This window comes from Thunnus maccoyii, chromosome 23, assembly GCF_910596095.1.
Source record: "Thunnus maccoyii chromosome 23, fThuMac1.1, whole genome shotgun sequence".
Classification (NCBI taxonomy): domain Eukaryota; kingdom Metazoa; phylum Chordata; class Actinopteri; order Scombriformes; family Scombridae; genus Thunnus; species Thunnus maccoyii.
In genome coordinates this window covers 14,034,272-14,054,382 of record NC_056555.1, presented here as the reverse complement: position 1 = coordinate 14,054,382, position 20,111 = coordinate 14,034,272, and the positions used below count along the sequence as shown (strand labels likewise).

Below are 20,111 nucleotides of genomic sequence, written 5' to 3'. Positions count from 1 at the left end.
ATTTCATTATGATGCCTAATAGTTTTCTGTTAATGTATCATCATCACACATGTTGTGACAATTGCAATAAATAATGTGATGGGAGAAAAAGCATCAGGTGCATGTGCACCTGTGTGACAACATGGCAACACAGTTACGCAAAAAAAGTGTAGGATTACGTTTATTTACATATAAAAACAAAAAAGTACAGCTGCACAATAAGTGACAGTTAACGGTTTTTTTTTTTTGTTTTGTTTTTTTACACAGTTGGGAGACTACACAGATAAAGCAACACACAAAGACATGCTGTTAAATCTTTTGACAGCTTACAAAAACAGAATTTATCACTTTTCAGGCCATGACAAGTAATTCAATAATTTCCAAAGAATTCTTCATTTAATTTCTTGATCATATTTTAACATCGCCTTATTGGGTGGGTACTGCTTTATTTCTGATGCCAATCTCACTATATTGTTGAATTCAGAGCAGTTTGGTGCAGCCAGCTCAGCTACTGATAACATAAATAATTCTCTCTCATACACATCTCACATGAATAACTGGACGTACATTAGACAAACTAGCTTGCAGTGGCTAAAAAGCGTTCTATCACAGTCTACTTTAGCATCATTTATCCACAGTAAGAGAGATATTACATATAGGGGGAAATTTTGGTTACAGCACAAGTACAGTGACAGCTTTTAATAGCACAGTTGACTCTTCCCTTTTTATTTATCATCTCAGCAGAGTAATCAAGTGATTTGATATATAAATCTGTACAAATAATACCCTTAGTGAGAAATCTATAAACAGCCTATATACAGTACACACACTTAGAAAGAGAGACTGAAGATGGGGGTAAAAGGGGTAAAAAGAGACTTTTAAGGCCACTGTAGTGTATGAAACATGATACAAAAGATTTTCAACTGGACTGAAGAGAACAGGAAACACACATGAAGCCCAGTTTAGATGAATATGAACAACAGAATAAAAAAAAAAGTAGAAATACTGCTGTAAAAAAATAACCCTTTTAAAAAAATACTTGTACTAGGGGGAAACATTGCTCTGAAATATACAAGGAGAAGTCATTGAGAGAAGGTGGCCATTCTATTCAAATCAGTCTAAAAAAAAACTAGGAGGACGTTTTTTTTTCTTCAGGTAAAAAATACCAGAGGCAACAGAATGTATGCAAATAATTAGTGTGTATTACAGTTTGAAATTTTTAATAAAGCTATCTATTTGACAAAATGATGCCACTATCACTTTGTTAATGACCAAATGAGGGAATGTAAGGACAAAGTAATAATTGGGGTTATTCAGTTTTAATTATAAGTAACTCTTCACAGTGTGTTTTGTCCATGTACTTTTACCATTTTCTTTTTGTACATCCAGGCCTCAGTGAAAGTCTCATTGTATTTTACAAATTCTAAAAGAAACCTCTGGAAATCCTATCAGACCAGTTTGAGACACCTGTTGTAACATTAGTATTAATAGAGCAATAGAGATAATGGTTAGTACATAAACACAAGTAATTATTGGCTAAATAGTGGTGGGAAGACAGCAATGGAGCCTCAAAGACATTAAAATATAATACAAAAGAGGACCTGGGACAAACAGTTTTTTGCAAATTGCCCGTAGCATTTTTTAACCTGTGTAGTTCACCACATGAGTCATGTTTTACTGCACTGGGACAGTTCAAATATTTATGACACAAGTGGTCAATCAAAGATTAAGGTTCAACTGACTGAAAAATAGTCGCATTATAGTACCTAGACCTCAGAATGTAGCGTCCTTTCTGGTAATCCCCCAAATAAATTGACTGGGCCAACTGGCAGTTATGACAACATTTTTGACTGACAACTTGACTTGTCTGACACCAACAGGACTAATCCCGTCACATATAGAGTTTCATCTTGTCACAAGCAGGGCTGGGCTGATAGGAATCAGAATAAAGATATCTATATTGTTTCAAGCCATGTACAGTTTAGCTGCCTCATTTGTCTTGTCATCATGGAGTTGCCAATGAAATTGTACTGGACACAAATAACGTATAAAAATACTTTTCATACATTTTCATTAACTTATTCACAACATATTTTCCTCTTTATCCCTTTCCTTTTTCTGAAAAAAACAACAAAACAAAAAAAAATAAAAATAAAAATAAAAAACTGACTAGCTTAGTTCCATCTTCACCTCCAGGAATTGGGAATTAGGTGCACCTTAGTAAGAATTTGAAAGTATCCAGCACTTTTACTAGCTTACTGTCTGTGTACCACAAAGCAACCGCCAGAATATAATGGAGCTATGCTCTTAGAAGTCAGAGTCAGCATCCATAAGCTCTGCCTCCATTAGATTAGTCCGGGAGTGAATGGGTCCATAGCCGGCCCTCCGGCCTGCTGGTACCCGAGCCACATGGGCCAACCTCTCTGACAGCCCCTCGGTGAGATCCATCTCCCCAGGGTAGCGGGAGGATCCGCTGGGCTGACAGGTGTAGGCTGGGGGGAGGCAGCGCGGGCCAAGGCCCAGATCCTCTGGGCGGTCGTTGAAGGTCAGGGGGTTGGAGTGCAAGCTGCGGTCGTACCGATTCCGGCTACTCTGGTAGGGCGGGTAGGGACACCTCTCCTCACAAGACAGAGGGTGTGAGGGTTGAAAGTCTGGGTAGGACCCTGGCAGGACTTCCTCCTCTAGCTTTTGCTGTTGCCTCTGCTGTTCCCGCAGATTGGCAACTAGGCTCGGGTGGCAGGGCAGCTTGGGCAGGCGGGGCACTGAGCTGCGGCCAAACTCACGCTGGCGATAAGCCTGGTGGTCCACCACGTCCTCCACCGGACGTACCTCCTTCTTCCTTTTCTTCTTCTTCTTTTTCCTCTTCATCATCTCTGGTGAAATCTCAGCCTCCACCATCCATAGCCTGTTCCTCTCCTCTGGAGGTGGCACTGTGGAGAAAATAACAAAAAATAAATTGATAATCAACAGTTCTCTGGTAGAGAGAACATGAAAAAAGTGTAAAGAAAAAAGTAAAGAAGGATAAAGGGAAGGGCAGAGGGAAGGAGGGAACATGTGATTTGAAATGCTCTGCATATTTATTGCTGTATATATAATGTCAGTCATGGCCTCTCACCTGGTGTACCAGTAGGAGTAACAGAGATATCCTGAGGCAGGATGGCACCTCGTCGGGCCACCATCTTAGTCACGTGCTGCGCCCAAGCTGATGACATGTCATTGGATGGCTCATTTATCTCAAAATTGATTCCAGCTATGAATGAGAAAAGACAAACCATAAACTATTCATTTAGGGACAACTAAGGATAGCTTTAAATCCAAGGCTCCCCCGCAGTGCCTCAATAACTCTGAACTGCTCCAAGCTAAACAAGCACGGCAGCCACAGCAGCCTCACAGCTTACATGAACAGAATAATGTGTCACACAGTTCTTAGCTACAGACATAACAGTTGTCCCTGACCACGTAAGTCTCTTTACCACAAAAAAGCCAATGGAAAATCTGTTCAGCTCAAATTTGAACAAAGTGGTTAAAAAATCCTTACCTCACTGCACGTGGTGCCAGTTTTTGAAATAAATTACTGAACATGACTAAGCTCAATTCACCTACATTGCAAAACTAATTCCTGTCACCCATATTGCTGTGGGTGGTGGCAGGAATCTCAGAGATGGATATCTCAAAACCTGGGTAAATAAAACCAAAACTACCTGCATGGCTAGAACCCACTGCAGATTGCTGAGAAAATGTCTTTATGTAATGTGAGTGAACTGATCCTTTCACGTCAGGGTGAAACAGGGAATATCCTACAAATAAAACCTCCACAATTATTACATTACTGTAACATGAGGTATGATCCTGACTATGAATAATCCAATTCTAGTCTTTGCAGTTTCAAATATTTACCACAAGGTGGAAGTGTGCTTATACCACAGTTGTTTTTTGCTACACAGGACAATGTAGTGAATACTCACGGGCCCTGAAAAAAGTCAGTGTTGAGTTCACTTCTCTGTATGAACTCTTATTTATCCTAAAATTATATTTATGATATTAGGAGCAGTTTAGTTATATTTTTTTAATGGCTTGACTGAAATACTCACCAACTGGCCCGTCATGAGACACAGTGTGCATACTGAACGACAGCTCCTTCTCCGGGTCCTTGTGGAGCTCCTTTCTCATTGCAAACGCCTTGGCAATCATCTTGCTCTTCTTGATCCTCTTGGGTTCATTGTCACTACGGCCAATAATCCTGTCATAGGAACATGAGCACAATTAATATGTCTGCTAGAGAGAGGCAGAAAGTAACAGCAGTCCATGAGGCGGTGTATTTCCCTAAACAATTAGGAGAGGGTGTGATTTTCTCTGAGAACACAAAAAATTTAATTTTTTAGGACGCAATTTGGTCCTGGTTCCTCATGCTGGATAATAAAAGTACTACATGTTTTACATCATTCTGGGTAAGACAGTCTTAAGCCTAAACTGAAAACAATAATTCCAAGCAGCTGAATTGCAGTTTTTTCAAAGCTGGAACAAAACAAATTCCTATGAGTCCAAATCCAAGTCACAGTGAGCCCTTGAGAGGATTAACGCTGCCAACATTACTGCATACACTGGGGACACCCTGCAAGATTTTGACAAAATTTATGCTTCCACGCTTTAAAATGATTAAGTGAAAATCCCCAATTATTTAAAAAGATGTTTTGCTGGGAAACACTATTTAGTTTGTGCATTTCTGGGTGCATAAAAATTAGACTTTTCCCACACTGTCATCATATCTTCAAAACCATATATGGATGTGGACAGACACACAACCATGATGTGAACACGGGCAATGTAAAGAGATTGTGAGAGAGTATTTCAAGGGCAGAAACATCTCCTGCACAGATTTCATAAAATACAATCTTCAGCACTTAATTTTCCAACACTTCTTTCTAAATTAAAAATACAATACACAGCCAAAAGATAGTTTCAACTTCATTTCATGTTTGCTTACTTGCACCAGGTGCGTTTCCAGATGAGGATGGTGGCTTTGGTCCAGACCCATGTGCTCATAGCAATGCCTGTCCCAAACATGGAGAACAGGTTGATTTTCTCCACCATCAGACTGGGCCGGTTCTTAATGGTGCATTCTGGGATTGGCTTGTTGGTCTGAGAGGCGATTGTCACATTTGCTTCACACCTGTTGAAAATATCAAACATCTATGTCATGACCATGCCATGTGTGCCTCCCACACTTTCTTGCTATATGACTGAGGTACATTCAAATGCTTGATTTGGTAAATAAGACAGCCTTTTACTTGTTGGGCCAGGAGAAAGTGGTTTACATTTTTGAGGCTAAATTAATTCCAATCCAGCCAGTGTCAACACTGTGGAGAAATAGGGCTGCATTCATGGCTGTAAGCTGAGCGGTTGAGCAGCGGTTTGGAGTCTCAACAGCATCAGATTGTGGATTTCTGCGTGTGCTTCAGTGCAAAGCTGAAACCCGAAGCAGGCAGGTGTAAAACTCTGTTACTGCATAGTGGAAAAACAAGGGACTTCAGACACTTAAAGAAGAAATACGGGGAAAAAAACTCACAGCACATATTCTCTGAAGCTCCTCTCCCATTCAGCCTGGTTGAAGAAGTCGTAGAAGTGGCAGCCGAAGGTGATGAAAACAAAGCCAAAAGCGAGGAATCCAAATATTCCTGACAAGGACAAACGCAACAAAAAATTAGATATGAGATAACACACGCCTCACTCCCAATTCCCTTCATACACAAGGGAAAATATACCTAAGTAGGATATGGAAAAATGTTGGACGGTAAAGTGGAATAGTGAGTAAAACCCTGCTTATTTTCCTTTAACTCATTTCTAAGACATGACCTGGAGATATTAGAGGATGGATGATCCAAGCTCATCCTGTGCAGAAGACATTATAAACAGGAATTTCCCATGGGCTGGCACATCAAAAGTGTTTACATTCTGTGTCTAGTGTTCCCAATGACATGCCGATACAGACTCAAAACAAGAGAGGGAAAAACGTTTTTACTATTATTTTTCCTGGGTCATCAGTGTGTTGTGAAATTGTAATGGATAACAGATGACAAAACATACCAAGTCTGAGCATTGTTTCGTTGATTTTGCTGGCCGCTTTCTCACTCAACAGTCCTGGGTGGTTACTCTTGATGGAAAACAATGTCATGACCCCTGAAAAGAGAAATGTACTGAATTTGAGCAACACTTCAAAGCTAAAAAAAAGGGTAACTGTGCTATTTGTCAAACATAACCAAACTAAGCTGTTGCTATAAATGTGTCACTGATCTTTAAGCTACTCACCCCGAATGAGAAAGTAGCCTCCGACAACAAGCACTACTCCAATGGGTGCTAGCACAAACCCAGCACGGTATCTGTAGTTTTTGTAGCCCACAAAACAGATCCCACTTACTGAGTCTCCATCCACCTGTGGAGCACCATATAACACAGAGATTAAGAAAAGTAACTATGTTATAATACTGAAAGCAAAAAGTATTTATGGCTCCCTACACACCTCAGCTATAGCCAGGATGGCCACAGTGAGGACGAAGGGGATGGACCAGGTGACCATGTGGAAGTAAGAGGTCCGACCAGACAGCGGCTGGTGGGTGGTGCCCAAAGCTTTGAATGACGTGTGCCAAGCATAAGTGAGCATGACGAACCAAATCACGCCTGACATCAGGGAGTAGTAAACGATGATGAAGATGGTGACGCATGACAGCGTCTCTGATGACCTGTGGAGAACGACACATCAGGAGAGGGGACTTTTCAGTTGTTTTTTTTTTCATGCTTTGTCTGGTTTACTTTTGTCTAAAGGCACATAAAAGAAAACAGAAATATGAGTTATTTGCTGACAGACATGACAAAAAGGAATCATTACAATAATTAATTGCTTAATAAACCACTTAGTACTTCACCATGAACATGTTAAAAAAAACGTATTTAAGCAGCGTGGAGATATGACTGTAATGTAATCTAATGTCATGACTGATGGGTTTAGAATATTCACTTACGACGGTTCCCCAAGTCGCATGGTGTTGTCACTCTTGCACACAATCTCCTTGCGTGCTCCATCCAGGAATTGGGCCAGCCAGCCGATACTGCCCACGAAGAAACAGGCGTTGATGTAGAAGAGAATGACAGCCGGATAACGGTTGGAGTTCTTCCAATCAGCAAGAAATGTGGCCTGAAACAAGTGAAACGGTCAAAGTCAGACAGGGGAGTTGAAAAGAGAAATATGAAGTTCATCAGTGCCGAAAAGTGAAAAAACAGAATAATGGGTGCAGTAATTATAACTCACCAGGGTGAAGAAGGTGCAGAGGAGCGTGATGGTTCCAAAGTAAGCGATGTAGGCGTGCATGTCATTGTGCTCTTCTTCAGTGAAGAGAGGGTTGTCGCACTGGATGCCGCAGCCCTCCACATCCTTGTACCAACTCGACTGAATTTCCGTCTTCACTAGGGGGGCTTCGCACTGCCCTGACATGTTGAACTTCAGCTTCTGCACCTCATTCTGCATACGGAGGACACAAGAGAAAACTTGAGCTTGTAATTAAACTTTACAACAACTCTGTGATTTAGTGAAGCTACAGCCAGTAAATGTTTGGTACTTTTACTTCATATGTGGACACATATATTAACAAAGTTAATTTTCTGTTGATCAAATAATCAATGAATGGACAATTTTTGCATGCACTCTGCTATAAAGTCCAAGGTGGCTGTTCTCTGGTTGAACCTCACCTCTGATCTTGCAATGAAAAGAGACGTTTCCCTAAAGGGACCAAGTAAGTACCACAAGACATTACATAACAATAAAGCGTGTTGTTGCGTACCGGGCAGCCCACAGGGAATTTGTCACATGTGAGGAAGTTGGGCCAGCCTCTTTCCTGGTCCACGATGCTGCAGGGCCTACGTGTAGCCAGACACAGACTCTGACTGGGCAGCTCAACTCGACCGTTCTCACATTTTGGCATGTAGACGGCACAGAGCAAAGGCTGGATGACTGACCAGCAGCGAGGAGCATTCCGCAAACCTAGAAAGTAAAAACATTACACCTTAAAATAAAAAACGTTGAAATGAATCATGAGATACACATGACATATGCAAGATTTATCAGCATGTGATGGCAGTAATGATTATCATTTGTGTCCTCACAGCAACATTATAATTTTACAGACTTGATAATGAATATGATTGATTAGCACAATATAGTGTTTTGGAAATGACATTAACAAATGTTTTTTACTTATGATGATTGCCATAAGAATGCAAGACAGGATAGAATGTCTCTATTTAGGCTGCAAATAATGATTGTTTTCATTGTCAATTAATTTGATTTATTTTCCCTGTTAACCAATGATTAGTTTGGTCTGTAAGGAGGTGACTTCATCCATTGTCTTATTTTGTCTTGCCAACTGTCCAAAAAATAATCCATCATCACAGTAGCTACTGTGTCTATTGATAATTATGAATAAACTGATTGTTTAAGCTCCAATTAAAGTAGATTCTAAAAGCAGGTTCAAAGCAGTCAAAAGCAGGTCTTACTCAGACAAAAACATGTGATTCAAGCTACTGCAAAATCAAGGCATAGTATGGCATGACTATTCTTTCTCTCCTACAGAATGTGCATACTGAGAAAAATGATCTGAATGGATCATACAATCCTCTCTCCTCCATATCCAACAATACAAATGAGGATCTCACCTAAGACAATTTGGAAGACCTTGACACCTGTGAGCCAATGACCTGCGTCTGACAGTTCATTAGTGGGTGCTTATCTATGTGAAAGGCCTCTTGCAGAATATCTAAAAACCTTTTATTAGTGAGACTCACCCATTGTTTGCTGGCTAACACCTATGGGTGATTCCTTTTGTTGCCTTTAATGGCTTTTAACCCTTCATTTCCTGAGGCTCTCTTCCTATCTCTACCCAATGAGGACTTCTCATCAGTCCCATTGTCATACCAATAAACATTATCATCACATTAAAAACAATTAATACAGGATATTTTAATGACAGTCTGGTTCATTTATCAAAATTGATCCCACTGCATGTTTATTTACGCATTTATTTATTATTTAATTACAACAGATTAAACGCATGAAAGCTCTAATTCCTAAATTAAGTACATAGAGGATGCATAGTGAAGTTATAGTGCTTAATATCACTCCCCAAATTTAATTAATGACCTGAATGCATTATTTTTTGGCATTTTTGTCCTGTAATTTACTGTAACTGAGATTTATTTTGCCTCTGTGGTTTTCTAAATGGATTATCTCTCTTCTTCCTACAGCCTATAGGCTATATAATGTGAAAAAGCATCTTTTAGTTTTTTCTTGAACCCATTAATTCTTACCAGACCACATGGTCAACTTCTCAAAAGCCTCTTCTTGTGTGCTGGAGTCCTCCGCCAGGATCAGAGAAGTATGCGTATACGGTAAAGGTGACCCAAGACATGTGTTGTATTTAAGTGCCTCGCAAGTTGTCGTTTTCTTGCAGTTGTCCTCAAATATCGTCCCGTTTGGAGACAACACCGCCTCATAGCCGGAAAGCCAGGCAGCCCAGACGCAAAGCATCCCGTAAAATCCAACAATGGGGCTCCAACCCTGGGAAGACATCTTGGGAGAGAGATTCAACTGTGCAAAAATAAGCTGACTTTCTACCATAGCACTTTAATGATCCTGTTTCCCAATAAACCCAAAGCGGAAGTTTTCTTCATTAGATTCCAAATAAGTTTCCAAACGCGGCATGGTGAAGAAAAGCTGCGGGGCGCTTCAAAGTTTTCTCGCAGTCCTCCCAAACTTTTTTATTCTGCACTTCTCGTCCGATGCTTGCTGGATCCTCCTGAATTCCTTCATTATCCAAACGACAGTCCCTCCAAAAACTGTCTTCAAATAAAGAAAAAACGCATCATCAGCTCAAAACCATATAAAGTATAGATTTGAGCCGATTAGGCTTGGTATGAAAAAGACATCAGGCCGAGAAGGTTACAGATTTGCCCTCCCCCCACTTCCAAAAATCTTGCCATGAAAAAGTCTGGATCTCTGTAATAGGATCTCTAGCTCAGATGCACCACCCACTTCTCCACGCGCCCCCCCTTTTTTAGCTTGCAGAAAAATAAATAAGATGATAATTATGCTGTATTTCTCTGCACGTCCCATGAAGTGATTCTTCTCCCGGTGAGGTTTTTGATGAGTGGTTTCTGAGGCTTTGTTGTGTTCCTCAGTTGCAGCTCTGTGTCTGTCTGGTTGATTTTTGTCTCTGGTATGCACATGGTGGGGGAGAGCCAGAGCAACAAAACCTCCCCTCCCATCCCCCCTCTGCAAGTGGAAGAATGTGCCTTATGGCAGGCCCTTCTCAAAGTTTCTCATCTCAAAGACCCCCCAAAACAACACAGAGCCTCGTCTGATAGGTTTGCTCCCCTGTGAGAAGATTCTTCTAGTTTGTGTAGAGTCATAACACAAATGGGATCTGATACAGCTTGTCTTGAGTGACAACTTCAAGAGAGTGAGGTGTAATTGTTTCTTATTTTTATGAAACTCCTCAAGAACACTAACCGGTGCTCGGATCCAGTTTTGGGTACCACTGCACTGAAATAATATAAAGGTGCTACAATGAACAATAAACAATAGACAAATTTCACTTTAACACTTTAAGTCCCCCTATTTAGTATTTATAAGCAGTATACAAACATGCAGATATAAGGACATTTTAAATGTTTGGTAATGTCCAGTATTTGTTGGCAATTATAACTTGTCCTATGAAAACATATTTCATACTAATACAACTGTGTTTTACCATGTTGTCATTTATTATTTGTTTTGTTCACCAGTTGGGAGCCCACAGAAGGAGTTGCAGTTGTCGACACTTATATCTGCTAACAACTACATTTTAGCGTGTTAAAGATAATTTATTAAATGTTTGAATACTACTTATAAATGCTAAATAGGGGGAGTTAGAGTAAAGTCTTACCCCAAATTTGAATAAAAGTTTGCTGATGCTGTACATTTTCTTAAGATGACAAACCTATATGTATATCACCATCTTTGAATAAGAATTCTTATGTCAAAAATGAAAGCGATGACAATGAAAAGCTATAATACATTAAACTAAATAAATGAATTGTGCAACTATTTGTGCAAAAGAAATTCATAAATCCAATTCTGCAACTCCAGCAGCCATGATGTGTGTATTAATATAAATGTAGTGGTAAGTATGAATAAAAAGTACGATATACATAAACACACAGCATATTTAAGTAGTTTATGGGCAGCATATGTAATATACACACATCATATAGGAATAATACAATATTATAAATTATATATAACATTAAAGAATACTGTGATATAGCCATACAACATACTGTGTGGATACTGTGCGTGTGGACTATTCTCTGATGCTGTTTGTAGGTATGTAGTGGAGAGTAAACACAGTTCACTCCCTCCCCTTTTTAGACTAGATTGTACCAGTCTGTAAGTGATTACGTAAGACTTTATAGTAAAAAAAAAGAAGAAGGTATGCATACAAAATAGCGATATATATGATATTAATGTGTGTTTGTGGTGGGTGTATGTAGGTGTGTGGAGGAGAGAGCAGTGGGACACAGTTAATAACTTTAATAACTACATTCAATCAGTTTCCTTTGGGACATCCATAATGGACTGGTCTTCCTCTCTCCTGGTTAAGGTGGCGTCAGGAATCTTATATACAATAAAAAAGTGCAACTGCTAAACACAAAATATGAACATAAACACTCAAAATTTAAACATAGTCACATAATATTACACACATTCAATAAGACTTAATTTAATTTCCTTGAATACGCCAGTAAAAACAATTATGCAACAGGTCAAATCTCCACCGTGGTGCTGTTATTATGACATTAATTGGACAGTGCACTTGTGGTATTTGCATGGCTGTAGATGCTTTGTTCCTCTTCTGGTGTTCTGAGAGTAAAACTGGGTTAACTCTGCTCCCTCCTCTTTGTGTGTGTGTCTGTCTGGGCCTCCTTAAAACCCACAGCAACATGGCCGCCCGAGTGAGTCAGAGGCAAAAACCAGGACCACACACAGAGCGCTGGAGCCCAGGCCAACTCTCTCTCTCTCTCTCTCTCTCCCTCTCTCTGCACACACACACACACACACACACACACACACACACACACACACCAAAACACACTCACTATCACAAGAGACAGCTATGGAGCCATAAACTGAGGTTACAACTGTCACAACCTTTTCATTGTAACTCAGTTTCTTCTACTAAATTATATCTTGAATTATATCACCTTCTAAGATGTTACCATCCCCGGCGTTATTGTAGATTGGTGATACAGTCACTGTAATAGCAGTTACTGCAGCTTTAAACTAACACAGAAATGTCATGTTTAGACTGTGGACCTGCGTCAAACGCTATCAAACATGCAGGACTGTTTCTGCTCCCAAAGATTGCAAGCATCAGGTTTCAGGCTGGGAATGTCTCACAACTCAGGTTTTCATTTGCCAGGTAGAGAAATGGGGTGGAGATGAGAGGTTGTGTTATTTTATGCTTCTTCATGGTTACATTTGACTTTTGGCCACTGCTTCCCCTGGGTAAAAACTGAAAATTTTTCTAGTCAAATGTCAGCTTTAGAATTTAAAGAACCAACAAGATTTGACTCAAATTATTACATGAAAATATAATAATAGAGACTTTTTTTGCCCTTAGTTTCACCTTCTCTTAAAGGGGACATGCGTATAGACACAACTGCTCATTTGCTGCTGCTGCTGCTGCTGCTGATCTGCTAAACGTGCTGCTCACACTATGTTTGCTCCAAAGATTTATGATTTGTCTGTAGTGGTGCTACACAATTGCCACAGTCTTGGAGCATATGAGACAAACTGGTTTTGAACTGCCTGTGGAAGTATTTCCTTCGGTTTATGCGTGTAACTATAGTCATCATGTATTGGCCTCTGAGTGCTTCCAAAATGTGGGTGACCTACACTCAACAATGTGCTTGAATGTCTCCTGTGTAGTCACTTGTTGCTGCTGATGATCTGCTAAATGTGCTGCTAATGCTATGCTTTCTGTCTAGACACAGGGTAAGAGTGTCCATTCTTGATTAAAAGCTCTGTTTTCGCTGTCTACTTTTCTCTTTTTAGAACACTTTTCTTGTGTCATGCCTCATCTCTGGTCTCTCCCTGACATGCTGGAGTCAGTCGGCAGAGTCCTGAAGCTCCGCCCTGCACCTGCACAGAGTGGAGCAGCTTGCTGATCACTGGTTTATTTAAAGTTTATTAATATGGAATATTTCACATAACCAAATTGCGCCAAATTTGACAAGGCACTCCCTTGGGTCCTCAGCCATACAACCACCAAGTGTGGAGTCGATCAGATGAATGGTTCAAGAGATACGTGAAAGACATACATACAGACAGAGAGACATACAGACAGTGATCCCTTCCTTCGGTAGATAGATGTCAACTTTTCATAGAAATTCATACATGTTTGAGTCTGAATCTGATCCAAAACATGAGAGTGGACATGGCCTTAGCAACAATCTTAGCCACCGAGCCTACAGAATGGACAGCTATTTATGGGGATGTGCGATGAGCTGATGTCAGCTTGTGGCAAGGTAGAAAAACATGCTTCAAATGAGGCGTTCATGGCAGGTTTAAGCCCTGGCTTTTGACTTGCAGGGAGCATTTCTACATATATTAACCTCAAGTTTTGGAGGTTTGACCATATTTAGCATAGGTATCCAAAATCATAACAGTATATAAATAACAGAAAACCACAAGAAGCATAACATTTCATCAGTTTTTTGTTTACAATGGATATTCTTATAAAAAGAAGCTAGAATTAAACATCAATTTAGCCTAGTTAAGGCAGTAAAGCCCAATGCTCTTTGTAGTAAAGGTGCAAATACAACATTATTTATCATTAAGTATCAGGTCTCTATCAAGGAACATGATTTTAAGCAGGGTTAGTACATTATCAATACAGACTTTTACATAGCATTTGTATTTATTACACTTATTATTATAAAAAGCACAATAGTGAATTTCAGCATAACTTATTTGCTATGTATCTATGTACGTTTTTTCGTTGTTCATTTTTGTTTATATCTCAAGTCCAGTTTCTGGCTTTATGAAAGAGCAGTGCACATTCATTAGTTCACTGAATTATCTTTTCAGAATTATGAATTCTTAATGAGTGGAAGTTCCCTTTCAATTACTGTTATGGGATTGTTTTGGTAGTGTAAACAGCCACTAAACTGACTCACTCTCATGGAGTGCAGTCCATGTTTGCCTGGATCCTCACTCTGGTCACGTCATTGAGGTTATGACCTGACAAGACTGCATGGTTTCTGCTGTAGAAAGACATGTCACTGGGAGTGGTGGAGGAGATCTCTGGCTTCTGACAGTAAAACAAGCACAATGTTTGAAACGTGTTACCTCATCTTCTCATGTCTTTCACCTCAAAAATGTTAATGTGGGTGATGTTCAGAGAGTTCAGAGAAGTTCACACAGAAAGGTTAATTCCTGACTTCATCATTTGGCAAACACTGTACTGCAGAAGGAAGTAAGTGGAAGAAATTCAGCAGGTTTAACATTCACCATGAAGGTTCTATTTGAACTTTAGAAATGTAACTATTTGTTTCCCAAATGTTGAATTAAGGACTCTGACATTTTTACAGATGTCTCAAAATGAATGTGGTGATATACTGATGCTTAAGTGTAGCACCTGGAAATGTAGCATAAATGTAGAACATATATAATGTTTGGAAAAGCCTTTGTACTGAGGAGAAATACATATATTCTTACATTCTTTACTCCTGCAGTTTGCCAGGAACAGACATGTTGGCTCCAGCCACATCCAACATTGATACACTGTCGACATCTGAATAGAGAAAACAAATGTTACCACCTACATTGAGATCAACACCAATGTAACACTCTAGTATGATTCATAATGACTTGATACAGAACAAGACTATGAGATAGTAATATACTCTTCCCGATGATGAAACACAACCTCTGTCAACAATGTTGAGTGTTGTTTTCAGGACAAATTGCTTTTCTCTAATCATTATGATTTGAGTATGTGTTGTGTGTATGTATAAACACATATTAGTATAAGTTATTTTAGCTCTGTCATCTGTTAGTTATATTATTAGGTATTATCTGTCCACATTAAATGTCTTTGATTTCTTGAAAATGTTTGTGAGTTTACAAGACAGAGGTAGGTGGTCCAGTGATGTCAGAGCACTTCATTAGCGTCATTTGTTCCAACCACTATGTTATCCCAAGTCTAATCTTTACTGTGACATGCAGGCCTGTTATTTCAAAACATTACAACAAATGTCATAGATAAAAAAAAACTAGTTGTAGTTTTCAGCAATTCATGTGTTTATATGAATAAAACAATATTGTGAAACAACACAAATTTGTAAACTGGTAGAGATTTTTTTCCTCTCTTCAAGTCAGCTCTAAATTTATTATCCATGGTTGTCTTGTGCTATTTTGAGTAATGATGCAAATCAATGAGTCTCTCAATAACCTTTTTCAAAAAACTATATCATATCATTATCACTATAAAATAAGGTATACAGCAATAGGAGGTTTTATCGATATTGTCCACTTTTATTTATTTATTTATTCATTTATTTATATTATTCCAACCAACACTTTTCCATCTCTTTCACAATCTTTAACAAAAAGCTAGATGGACTGATCCTCTTGCAATTATTTTGCAATTTTTTTCTACCATATCCTGCTCTGTTATATATGCCATTTATTTAAAAAAAAGATTGTATTAACACTTGTGAAAGTAAACTGGGCGCTTTCCCTGATTTATATTCAATTCTTAATTATGTGAATGAGCGTGTATAAAGAAGCTCTGCAGCATGTTAATGTTAATAAGCTGGTCGTTGTGGATTTGTCTTGGTATGGCTGTGAGGAATATAAGTCTCGGGACTTGATCTCTCCACATCCACCAGGAATGCGACGGACGCGCTGCTGCGTCTCACGGGTCCCGCAGGGATGTGTTCCCTGTACAGCACGTTAGAGATATCTGCCAGGTCCAGCAGCTCGCAGTAACCGCATCTGTTATCTGTTACCACACCGTAGCTGATCAGAGTGCCATTTTCATCAAACGGTAATAATACGTGGACACTGAAAGTTGCCTTCCACTCATCCCTCCAACCCGGTAAAACTGCGGATAATCCATCCCTTTATCTCCCTTCAAGATTCCTCTCTGGGTCAGACTCTGGACCGGAGTCAGGTCGTGGCTCAGCTTGTAGGCTACAACTTCTCGTCGGTGGCATCCTACACGGTGTTGGTGGCCACGGCGAAGTGGCAGACGCCTCCATCAAAAATAAAACCTCCATCTTCCTCCAGGTACCAACCAAGAGAATAAAAATCAGATCAGGCAGCTGCATCATCTTCTTGCAGCGGTGACACCAAAACGCTTATACTTTGACGGCCTGCATGCACTCCGCCACAGTGTCACTGGAGTCGTGCGTAAAAACGCAGTGCGCGCCAGTTGCAAAGAGAAGTGCTGAAAGTGGGAGGGAGAGCCCGATGAAAGCGAAAACTATCAGACATTTTAATTATAGGATATAACTATTTTGCAGCATTGCTGTTTTTACCCTGCTGCATTTGTCCCTCTTGTTTTACGTTTTCAAACAAAGTCTATGCAGGACATGTGTATGCAGTTATGGGCTATGTGTGCGCCTCCGGACAAATTCATCTACTATACGTGAATAAATATTGATTCTCAATAAGACAGCAGGCAGTTCGGATTGTCCTGCTCTATGACCAATCCACATATATGAACGGTCCCTGGGAATTTGACAATCGTTTGCATGGCATAGCCTATTTTGCCCATCCAGCCGGTTATTGAAAACCCCCCGTTTTGGACAGTGATTCTGTTTCAATTACACAAAACTCAGGGGAAAAACAGTGAATGCCCTTTCCCCACGTCCTTCAACAGATGGGACTTTAGACATTGTCTGGTGTAAAGTGGTGCGTCCAGCTGATTTTAGAGACAGACTCCTGACATAAAGGGGTAAACTGTATAATGCTCTAAGAAGTTTTCACTATCTCATGGCCAATAGGGCCTTGTCCACTGACTCCTTATTTTGAGACCCTACCATCTCTACCTTTTTGCAGGTAGAAACTAGGCTACTACAGATATCTGTTGACATCTGAGTGACATCTAGCGTTCACTTTGTGAATTTCTTTCTTCTAGTTGATGCACGCAGCGAATATGTTGTTGACGAAACAGGTGGATGCAAATGTATTATTTGCTGAGATCATATAGTTTACTGTATTGATTGTGACGATTATGGAGAAGAGAAAATGCACAAAAAGGAAAGTAATTTACAGAAAAATACTATTACATCGTCATAATATAAATTAGTATGCATTCAAACATTTAGGCTACTTTGTGCATGTTAGCTAAGTGTATTTCTGTCTTTACTTTCTCTAAACAAAAACTCTAAAGGCTAACTGTAAAACAATTAGTAACACTGACATATTTTATTATCATCCGATTAATGTTATACTTAGTCCATTTTGTGAGTTCGTATAGTTAAAGTATGTATTTCCTCGTCAATTTAGGCGAAGTCCTTGGTGTTTTCTTGTGGTTTGATGTTCTGTTAGCTAACGAGAGGCAGGTGTTTACTAGCATCGTGCAGTCGGCATTTCTCTAACCTATGAGTGGTGTGACGCAGTTTTTATTTCTTCACTTGCTTGTTATTTCACCTGTGTTTCTGTTGTCAGCTTTCAGTCCTTCTTAGGTTTAGTGGGTTTTTTGTGTAAATTTCTATATTGCTCTTTATTATTACTCCAAATTCGTGTGTTTATAAACTTTTTCCAGTTTAACTGCAAAGTGAACTTATATTTTATTTATTTCCAGAATATTTTTACAGGCTACGTCTAAATATTTGACTGTGTTGGAGAATAGAGTCTGTAATTAACAGAACTGTAATTTGTTCATTTTTATGACCTTTTCAGACCACAGACATAGCAGTTAAGAGGCTGTATGAAGCTGTTTAAACCCTGACCTTAATAGTGTCACTTATGCAATTACTCAAACCAACTCAATTCTTAAAGTAGGCCTAAAAGTCACTGTGGCAGCCATTTTTTGGAGTTGATTGGAATTAACATAGTCTTATAAATTAAAATGTGTAGGTCATCTTGTGTTATTATAATAATAATGAGTCTCTGTTGTTTAGTCTTATTCATGAATGACATTTATTGATCATTGATTGATATGAATATAATCATAGTTTTCAGGTTCCTAATGAGTCTTTTCACTGTTTTAGGGAGGCACCGTGGATGGAAAGTTTTTGCAGAAAGCTATGTCTATTGGGTCTCACGTCAGTGTTTATGGCACAACTGGGGCAACAGTTCTGCACCATGGTGTCTTAAGCAAGATTGGCCTGCCGCTGGATGAAGCTGTTGGACTTTACTCAATACCCTCTACAGGTGAGCGTAAATCTCACTGAGGGTAGCCATAGCAACACAGGACACCACAGAGGTTTGTCACCTCCAGTATGACAGCTACACAAACTTGTGGATAATGCACATGAATAGAACAGGAGAATCACAGATGGATTAGATACTGGTGCTTACAGCTGACAGTGTTCGCCAAATGATTCGTTCCTTTTTGGAAAAGATGACGGCAGAACAGTGGAGGCTGTTGAAATCAGGTTCTCCTGATGATGCCACAAAGGTCCTGTTGGCAGAGGAATTGGAATTCGTAATATCCATTTCAAGTGCAGTACTGACAGGTCTACAGAACACACATGTGGTCGTCTCTGAGGAGAACATTCACGCCAGCCTGGGTGACACTGTCCATCAGAGTTTCGCTCAGGCTCTAGAGATTCAGGGTGAAGTCCGCCGTGTGAGCTCAGAACGCTTGACAAACCTGATCATGGAAAAGGTTGCAGAAAGTGTAAACTCGGCCCTCTCCGATTGTACTCACACCGAGGAGCCAATTATAATCCAGTGTAATATTCCTGCCTGCAGACTGGATGTTATGGTTTGTCATGCCTGCAAAATGAAAGAATTCTTGACAAAGGTGAAAAATTTGTGCCCACCTCTGCCATGCAGGCCAAGATAGAATTGGGCCACTCATATACAGATGGACACAGAGGAAGAAGATCTGAAGGAGGATCTAGACTGGGAGGACACTGATGACTGCTGTGACTCACCAGTGAAAACTGGGGAGGAAGACACTCCAGAGAATGTTACATCACAAGACAGCTTTGTGATAAAAACTAGGAAAGCTGTCCAGGAAATAATCAGAAACAAGGATCATGAAATAACAGAAACTCTATTCGATGAAGTGAAGGGGTCCAAATATAAACTCCTGCAATCTGAATCCTCTTTTGAGATCAAGGCTGTAGTGGCTTAGTTCATTTGCTTATTGAAGAGGCAAAGAGTCTGCAACATTCAGACACTGTGAGTCCAAGAAAAGGAAGTGAGTACAAACTGTGTGCAAAAGGTGTGAAGAGCAGGATCAAGACATTTTTTGCAAAGCTGTTTGCCAAAACATTGATTCACCGTTTACTGGCACAGCTGAAGTGCAAATACCTCCACAACTCTGAAGTTGAAAGCAGGCATTCAGTATACTATATCATGGATGAGGATTTGCTTCTGTGTGAAACTGAGCTTGCGTTTCAAGAGCTTAAAGACAATTTCCAGCAAGGGAACTCTGGTGATCATAAAACAACTCAGAGATCTCTTCTACACTTACATTAGGAAGGGGCAGGACAGTGACTATTCTGGTTTTCTCCCGCTTTCCCCAAAACAATTCATCAGTTGGACACTCTTAATTACCCCCAAAAGCTAATTGGTTCATGATTACAAAAATAGGGAAAAAAATCATTCAATAAAAGTGTTTAAATTTCACATCTGCTTTCAAATGAGTCTTTTTTTATCTTTTGCAGTCAAAACATCACTGGTTCAATTGAAGATAATCATACTTTTACATTTTGTGCCAAGGCATATAAATACAAGAAATATATATTCACCGTTATTTATTGTGTACTTCTATTGTTGTGAAAAAAATCATACTGTTCAGCAAGAAACTTTAAGGATTGTACTGAAACAACTTAGAAAACTATCTACGTAAGCCACA

At 39.6% G+C, this 20,111-nt stretch overlaps 1 protein-coding gene and 1 long non-coding RNA gene across 2 annotated transcripts; one reads left to right on the top strand and one right to left on the bottom strand.

Moving 5' to 3' along the window:
* Positions 1-142: 142 nt before the first annotated feature.
* smo (smoothened, frizzled class receptor) lies at positions 143-10,622 on the bottom strand. Its single transcript, XM_042403898.1, has 12 exons — positions 9,334-10,622; positions 7,812-8,011; positions 7,283-7,492; positions 6,996-7,168; positions 6,497-6,716; positions 6,286-6,409; positions 6,064-6,156; positions 5,546-5,654; positions 4,964-5,149; positions 4,071-4,219; positions 3,095-3,229; positions 143-2,909 (listed from the first exon to the last, which is right to left on the bottom strand). The coding sequence occupies exons 1-12, from the start codon at positions 9,641-9,643 to the stop codon at positions 2,287-2,289; spliced, it is 2,532 nt and encodes an 843-aa protein (XP_042259832.1). The 5' UTR covers positions 9,644-10,622; the 3' UTR covers positions 143-2,286.
* Positions 10,623-15,560: 4,938 nt separating this feature from the next.
* Positions 15,561-19,882, top strand: LOC121891199. The gene is made up of 2 exons (XR_006094059.1): positions 15,561-17,249; positions 18,292-19,882. It is a non-coding gene; the product is annotated as an uncharacterized LOC121891199 (long non-coding RNA).
* Positions 19,883-20,111: the final 229 nt, after the last annotated feature.

What these genes read in the sequence shown, in the direction of transcription:
- smo (XM_042403898.1), bottom strand. Translation starts at nt 9,643, where the DNA reads ATGGTAGAAAGTCAGCTTATTTTTGCACAGTTGAATCTCTCTCCCAAG. An exon ending in AGGCTACTTTCTCATTCGGG is followed by an intron (nt 6,157 to 6,285) that starts GTGAGTAGCTTA and finishes TTCTCTTTTCAG; the next exon opens with GGGTCATGACATTGTTTTCC. An exon ending in TGGAAACGCACCTGGTGCAA is followed by an intron (nt 4,220 to 4,963) that starts GTAAGCAAACAT and finishes TTCCTATGACAG; the next exon opens with GATTATTGGCCGTAGTGACA.